At 32.4% G+C, this 8,954-nt stretch overlaps 1 protein-coding gene across 1 annotated transcript; it reads left to right on the top strand.

Annotated features, from left to right (window-relative positions):
* Nucleotides 1-4,574: 4,574 nt before the first annotated feature.
* On the top strand, nucleotides 4,575-8,432 carry LOC123561543 (uncharacterized). The gene is made up of 3 exons (XM_045353996.2): nucleotides 4,575-5,686; nucleotides 6,478-6,520; nucleotides 7,031-8,432. The coding sequence occupies exons 1-3, from the start codon at nucleotides 4,891-4,893 to the stop codon at nucleotides 7,092-7,094; spliced, it is 903 nt and encodes a 300-aa protein (XP_045209931.2). The 5' UTR covers nucleotides 4,575-4,890; the 3' UTR covers nucleotides 7,095-8,432.
* The last annotated feature ends 522 nt before the right edge of the window (nucleotides 8,433-8,954 follow it).

Genomic DNA, 8,954 nt, shown 5'->3' with positions numbered 1-8,954 from the left:
TTTTAACATGTTAGATTAGACAATGTAAATAAAATCACTCCCCGCTGAAAAGGCTCTAATATTAGTGACAAAATACCAGATCAAATACAGTAAAACATAAAATTAGGGTCAATTTAAGGTATAATTACACCAATGTACTCAACAACTTGTCTGAGCAACATTAAAGCAACCTCGTTCTCTGCGTTTTCAGTATTATTCAGACCGTTTGTTAATCAAATCTGCTTTTCATAAACAATTTTTCGATACATGAACGCCTTGACCCAAAATTCTTAAATCACTAACGCATCAATATTGTACTCATACCACTAACCAGAACAGGTTTTCATTATTTTTTGTTGTTGTCATTTTCGTATGTTAAAATTTGATCTTTATAGAACCGCAAGGTATGATCGACTTGCTTTAAGTAAGTTATTCGATAACTTAAGCAATATCAATGTGCAAAACTCTATAAAGCAAGTTGTCGCACATGGCAAATAGCTTCGAGGAAGATTTTACACAACAGCTGACAGACATCCTATATTATTTTATAATTATGACAACCAACTAATTAATTATAAACAAACACAGCAACACATAATTATCATAAAACGCGCATAATTTCTAGTTTGTATGGAAAATGTCCTTTGTAGGCAGAAATATATGCAGCTGATGTAGCGGTTCATGAATAATATGAATATTCATCAAGCCGTTAATAGACAGCGGCCAGATTTTCTATACAGAAATAAGAAGAACCTTCATAGTAATTCTAATACATAATTGTACAAATTTTACATAATGTAGGAAATACTAAAATTAAGAATTCTAAGGTGCAAAAGGTTATCCATGTTCAATATTTCATTTTCGTATCAGTCGTTTTTAAAAATCTGTCTTTAATTTTGAGTAACCCTGACAATGATTTATAATATCATGACAGGGTTGGATCGAGTACCAGCTGACAGTATTCGAATACTGGACAACTTGGTACCTACTAACTAATGTGAGTACTGATTTTTCTAAAATACTCGAGTATAATGCCAAGTACACATGAGTATTTTATGAGTATTACAACACAGATTACAATTTACTAGTTAAGTTACAAGTATATACTGTAAAATTGTATTATGTATACCGCCGTATTATGTATCACATGTCCTCTTGGGTCTAAGACCTTCGGGAATTTATGTGAATAAACTTTCACTGCAAACTTTCACTGCATAATTATACTTCTTTGTCGGTTTGATCTTCACATTTTATTCTTAAATGATAAAAGTTACTCCATTTCTTCAGGTAGTTTCTCACCAGCACATCAGTTCAATTTGACAAAATTACTTTTTTTTCACATCTGTCAAAATTTTCACTTCACGTTTTGCAATTTTCAATTATTGATTTATCTTTAAAATTGTTACTATTTTTCTATTAATTTTGTTTAATTCTAATAACGTTCCTGTTTAACAAAATCAAAGCGGATCAACCTAGGTCAAATAGAGCAGGGTTGTATCCTTCAATCACAAGTTTCAATTGTTCCAGTTCTTGACACTGGGTTAGATATTTTTATCGAATCCTGGAGGGCTTTCAAAGGTTTGCTACAGTGCATTGCACTAAAATCCCGATGTTGTTCCAGAAGTTGGTTGTGGTAACCGCGAATGACAGACTGTTGGATCAGTTATGGGAAAGCCCATAGAATCTCACATCACGAACTATACCATAGGATATGTCAAGATATAGGTGTATTTTGACATGTTCTCCGAAAAAAAAAAAACGTTTTCAAGGGCAGATAACACTTTTTCAATACTGGTGACCTATGACTTTTATTGCACATTTTTCGGCGACGCCGTCTAAATTCGTTTTCGTTACCTATGCCACGTGACTTCAGTTTGCGAATCAAACTACTTGATAACGCATTATAGATAATTTATCAAAGTGGAAGATTTATGTAACACTCTACCTGATTGGACGAGAGTGTCAATTTCTTTCACTCTGTTGAATGTGCTACGCTGAGTGAAATGTAGACAAAGCGTTTATCCTAAACGACGCTGTTCACAGTTTTAAAGCTAACTTTGGCTCAGTATATTAAGCAAGAATATTGATATATCTGAAAATGATAAGTAAGTTTAATAAATATGATAAAAACCTGTTTAAATACAAACATATATCAAATTAAAGAAAGAGCTGAATACAGTCTGTGTATCACATGAATAAGGGTGTGATAAGAGTCTTTTATGTAGGGAAGTGCACATTAAAAGATTTTCCTTGTTACAATTGTCGTCTGTATATGAAAATGTTTCTTGCTTTTGTGACTTATTCAGATTGCATATTAAAATGAGTACTTGTTTGCTTTGATATATTGTTATATATTATTTAACTGATTTATTATACATGAATATTTTTCTTTAGTATGGTATGCAAATATTGAACTCAGTTGAAATCTGTTTTATTATATATATGCTATATAATGACTGAATCTCATCACACTGATATGAAGGTACGCTGCATACAGTTTATCTATGTGATATGACTACGGTCAAACTTTGCTTGTATGTTTTGCTTGACCTTTACTTTTTTATAGGTGTGACGTCATTGTCCAAAGATTCATGAATAGCGAATATGCTATTTGTTAAAGCGGGATCAGTTGGCCTATTTTAGAAATAAATAAAAATAATAAATAAAAAAATCCTTTAATTGATTTTTTCTCATGTGTTCTAATCAAACTTGATTTGTAGCATCTTTATTAGGCCCGCAGCCAACTTTGTTCAGCTGGGACATTTGACCCCTTTTAGGGGCTGCTAGAGCTAAAACTGGAAATGCCTTTATACAGCGTCTCATAGACAGCTTGGTGGATCTTTATCATACTTGGTCTGGAGCATCATTATAAGGTCCTCTTCCAAATTTATTTATATAGGAACTTGGGCCCTACTAGGGACCACTATAGCTAAAAGTAGATATGCCTTTCTTCGCATTAACCACTAAAATGTAATGGATTTTTATCAAACTCGATGTGTAACAATATTGTAAGGTCTCCTGCTATTTTGTTACAAATGGGGATAGTGACCAATTTAGCTAAAAATATAAATACGTTTAATGACCTCTTCTCATGAACCGCTTCATGAATCTTCATCAAACTACTGTTGTAATTATTCGTCTAAGGATAAACGAAACAAAATTACAACCTTACGAAACTTTTGCGAAAATATTAAAAGAGAACCATTTAAATTAACTTCTTTCCTTATTACAATTCGCCGACTATCATTTTTAAAGATATTTCTTGTTGTTTCTAAGATGATTTTCCTTCAATATCAAAAGTTTGAAAAAAGTCTAGCGTACACCTTTAAGTGTGAAAATAGAATTGTAAAAATGAAGGGAAAATGATATAGTGTAGGGAAACCACAAAAAAGATAATAATAAAACAATTCACAATACATGTAAAACATGTATGCCTAATTTTTTAGCACATCTCAAAACTAAAAACAAATTCATGATTACTAAACAAAATACTTGTTAGTACTTAATATTTAAAAAAAATGTACTCAGTACTCATGAGTACAGTATCAATATTTTTACGAGTACTGGCGGGTTCTAGAAAATAATGGTATTTGTTTTCATAATACTCTAGTACTGAAGTACTCGACTCAACCCTGTACCATCATTCCGTCTTTATCACTTCTATTTTGTTGATAAAATGTCTAAAATGGTCATATATGGGGTGATTTAAAACGAAACTGTTATAAAAGCATTAACATAAAACCTTAGGTCCAAATATTTTCTTTCAATAAATGCATCTTTTGAATGATGTATATTTCCTTTTTGTAAAAGACTTGGATTAACCTAATTGATGATCATTTTCACTTATTCTAAAGAATTACGAGCTTCATTGCGAAGTTGTTGCTGTAGATACACACGCAGGTACATATAAATGCTGCGCGGACATGCGGTATCTTACAATGATCAAAAGATGGAATTCAATAATTTAACCATTTTAGTTAATATGGTTTTCATTTTGGTGTAAACATAATTTTATGGACTCTATGCGGTATAAGAAGACTTATTATAAGACTTCTCAGATTTTAGAGAGGATAGTGAAAGAAGACGTTCCTCTTCCAAATAATTTTCACGGACAAGGCGCAAATCATCTATACATCGCTTATATTCAAAGTCTCCTCCGAAAAAGGTGAATTTGCGAACGGCTAAGTCTTACTAGTAGTTCCACACGAATGGAATGCCCACATTTGCCATTCATTATAAACTTCGTCCGTAAATAGATCTGATGACAGAAAAAAAGAGAATTGTTTGGCCTTGTTTAAGATTAAAAAAAAACACATCTTGCTAGAGCTTTCGCATTGACATATCACGGAAATTCGCATCATTGATGAGTATTGACAATTTACAAACTTTTGATGAGTTTACTTTCACACGCACGCAAACACACAAAACTGTAATTCAGACACATGAAATTTATCAAAACTGTCACAACGCATGATTAAATAAAATCAACAAAATCCACAATGGTACGTATCTGCCACGAGAATACGCAAATTAACATAAAACAATAAGTCAAGCAACCAATCGGATCCCTGACAAATGTATGCGTGAAGAGACAAAAGTGTTTAATCATTATGAAGTGATTCAGTAATCAGGTTAAAATTCATTTTACGTAAATAAATCTTACAAACGTAACGTGTTTTGGAGTTATTTTTTGTCTGATTTAACGCACTGAGTAACGGTATGTAAATAATAATAAGTGGGTGTTGTCTATAAAAAGTATTATGTTTTAAAAACGAACTTATTGACTTGGATATTTATTTCTGTGCTTGGAAACACACAGGCAAAACGTTTGTATGTTTGCACATCATTTTCGATAAAATAAGTGAAAACCAACGCCTTTATCTTGCAAATGATATGAACTATTTATGAACAATGCTACATCTTGTAATGTTATGGACTATATGTATTCTTCCTGTAGTGTTTGGAAAACCTGTTACTCTGGATCCTACTGCTCTCAAAAAAGATGTGGATACAATCCTAAGTGACATCGAAATCAAGAAACCTAATGTAAAAGGAATATTATCTAACCATAATTTAGATGGTAACATCGAGGGTACATTTCAGCTAAGTAACATGTTTCATCCAGAAGACATGAGGGAAAAATTACGCCTATCATCGACATCATCACCGGTGAAAGCGCCAGCAACGACATCGTCAACAAGTCTATCGCCATCCTCCTCCTCATCAGCATCATCAGTAGTCTCTTCATCAAAAAGGATAACATCGGAACCTTTAACAGTTCAAACTACTGTAACTCAGAGAACAACTGCGATACCCTCCGATCAAGCAAAATCACAACCGTATTCTGAATTAGTACATACAGGATTATCTAGACCAACAACAAAACCATCCTTAACCTCGACACAAACAAGGCAACCGCAATATTTATTAACAACACCATTTGTAGAAAAACCAGTGACAAACTTAAGAGTTAATAAATTGTTGAAAACTAGAGAGAAAACAACAGACTTTGTAACAACAACAAAAGCAACAACAACAACAACAGGGCAAACGGCGACTAGAGGTGTACATGTCTCTGTTTTTCGAAAGAAAAAAGCAGTGAGCTCTGAAACAGAGAAAACAACACTTACAACATTACTAGCAGCGTCTTCTACACCGACCACAAAAGCGGCATCTTCTACCAGTTCTAAAACTACAAGTAAAACAGGTATTGACTACTAGTATTCATGTGATAATTCAAACAATGATAAACGATTCAGTTAAAGAGGCACCACAAAATAACTGTTTTCTTTTGTATTTCCATAATGGTAATTATACATGCTTTGCATGAAGAAAATGAGAAATAACAAGTATCTAGTTACAAACTGACAGTGACATAAATAAGGCCAAGACAATGTGTTTAATATCTTAACATGTTATTGTATTAATGTAGCAATATGTACATAAATCAGTGTATTAAGTTAAAATTCCAATTGCATTTTGTTTCTACAGTGTAAGATAGTTTTTGTGGGTGAAAAAAGTAGGTCACTAGGTCGTGGCGGGTCTTTAAGAGACAATTACAGTATTTTTACATCAAATTTATGAAATGTAGAAATCGATTTACACAAATCATTAAATGAAATTGTTTTGGTTTTAATACCAACTAAACACGCTGATGTAAAAACTGGCTAACTTTCGCGTTTGCTGCTGTAAAATATCGAACACAACTATATATTGGTTAACTTTGGCATCTGCTGCTGTAAAGTATTGAATAAACAATTATAGATTGGGTAACATTCGGGCCTACTGCTGTAAAAGGTTGAATATACAACTATAAATTGGGTAACTTTCATGTCTACTGCTGTAAAAAATTGAACTTATGCAAATGTAATATTGCGCACATAACACATACTGGACATAACCTACTAACACCCTCTTTTCAAAAAACATTTGCCTTACATTTTTAATGTCAAACTCACGATAAACAGCCATTAATTGTTACTCTTTCTTTTATTCCAGCACTCGAGAAGTCCATAGAGTCTAAGTGTAAACAGCTAGAAAAGTAAGTGTCTTGTAGTAAATTTCGGTATTTACTGTGTTTTTTTAATGATTTGCTTATATCGGCTTGAACGTTACGATGTGATCTTTTTCTGAAACAAATAGTGCAGAAATTTCTGGAAAAGGTATACTTAGAAGCGTTCAGAAGGTGTATCTCAAAGACAATATTGTTTTTTTTTTTTTGTTGCACTTGATATTGTACAGTTATTGTCTTTTAGTCTGTTTGATATATTGCAACGCTTTACTCGAGGTAAATTTACTTAATTATAAATATTTATATCTAACGATGATTAAATACATACATGTATTCCTCCGTTGTGTATTGGTAGAGAAAGCTTTTACTGCCGTAGCGTTCCCGGCTATGGCATCTTTTTTTCTTGATTTACCCATCTGGGAAATGTGATATTGACCGAGGGCGTGGCCAAAATCTTATGATGTCATTGCTGATTTGTACCCATGCATGTTCGTTCATAAGGATTTTCCCACAGTTTAACTGTTGTTGTTTTTATTTCAGAATGAAAATCCTATTACCCAAGGCATGCATGAAATATAAAGGAATAGGTGGTATATGGAATTAAATTCTGCATTGCCAGAAGACCAAAAGAAACAAACTAAAGTACATGTTTGGCAATAAATAAAAAAGAAAAACATGCATACACGAACAAATATATGTACATGTATATGGATATATGCAATGACTTTTTTCTTATTGTGATCCTTTAATATTTTTAAAAAAGCTAGTAAAACGAAAAGACAAAACTGTTACTGAATTGCTATGCAGTATAGATACATGCTCTTAAATGGCAGAGCAAGCATGATCTTCTCTGAACTATGACTTTGCTAACAGCTATTAAAAAGACAAAAGAACTCAACATTTTATTACTATATGGTCACCGGCTCTAGTACAGATAATCCATACAGAACGTAAAATTCGAACCCAAAATTTTATAACACGTTTAGATGAATAAATATGTAATGGGAACGTGCCATCATCACCATATAGATATATTACGCGTATGCAGTGGAGCAAACATACAACGCTTACATGCATAAGTGGATACACTTTCAGTGCTTTCCTTTTTTGTAAGCCCCATTATTTTGAACCATACAATAAAATTGGTGCATGTTTTATGTCAAAAATCGTAAAATAAGTTTTATTAGTTACTGGAACAGAGCCGGAGAGAGAGTAGACACTACTCGCACCCTAGGTGGCTCCAATTACATGGTAATTGAAGTGATGGCCAGTTTACCAGCTTGCAGTTAATAAAAAGCAATAAATCACATGTAGCAGTGTTGATAAGCCTTGATGCAGGAATTAATGAATAACATACATAAAATGATAGTGTTCTGTTTATAGTGCATGCATGTGCATTTAACTGCATGTCTTTTAAATTTGCCCATTTTTTTTTCAGGAAACTTGATATATGGATATAAGACAAAATTAATCAACATCAATTTTGTGCAAAAATAGTTAAAAACTATGCCAATAAAATGGGTCTTATTATTAGAATATAATTCAAAGCACAGAATATATTGCATCACAAAATTTTCTAATTAGAAGACAATATTGAAAATTTCTATGTTATTTAATTTTCTAGCTGTGTATGACTGTCTGCCTGTCTATAAGCCAATAAGGTAGATCTTGCTGTGACTTCATAAATCTGTTTTTACATATTAAAACCTGTTTTATAAGAAGATGGCAGTCTGAAGAATATGCTTATCATTATAATACATGTCTGTCTGTCTTTCTGTCTGTCACTAAAGATGGAATATGCAATAACATGTCCTTGAAATGGAAAATTATCCTGTGATGACAAGCAAGAGCTAAAAGAACCATTTTCAGATTGGACCAGATGTTGTTTATTATGCATGCCAATGTACCATGTACAGGTCTTTAATAAAATTCTATTCTGTTCTGTTCTGTTATTATTAAATATTTGGACCAACAATGTTCCATGATATATAATTATAAGAAAGTTAAAAAACTTTGCAATTTCAAATGTGTTGCTATGTCTATTATCAGAGAGTATCCGAATGACCTAACAAGATTGGTAAAAACCTGCATATTTTGTATATTTTATGTGATTACTTTTAAAGTGTAAATCACCTCTTAATTAAGTATATAGGATTAATTGTTTTACTCTCCCTGTTTTATTTAAAAAAGGTATTCTTCTTCGCTGCCTTTTCGAAAAAAAAAAATGAACAGAATGAATGTGAACGTAATTTTAAGATGTATATAATTCATTACATTGATTTTTTGATTATTTTTTTATCGTTTTAATTTGTTAGCATGTACACAGCACTGTGTAGCCATACTAGTTCCATCCATTGCTAATCAATCGTAAGCTCAGCAAAGAGGCATTTTGTTTTTAGCTCACCTGTAGATGAGCTTTTGTGATCACCCTTCGTTCGTCGTCTGTCCACAATTTTTTGTGAAC

This window comes from Mercenaria mercenaria, chromosome 10, assembly GCF_021730395.1.
Source record: "Mercenaria mercenaria strain notata chromosome 10, MADL_Memer_1, whole genome shotgun sequence".
Taxonomy (NCBI): Eukaryota; Metazoa; Mollusca; class Bivalvia; order Venerida; family Veneridae; genus Mercenaria; species Mercenaria mercenaria.
Note: the sequence above shows the minus strand (reverse complement) of the source record. Positions and strands in the feature narration are given on the sequence as shown.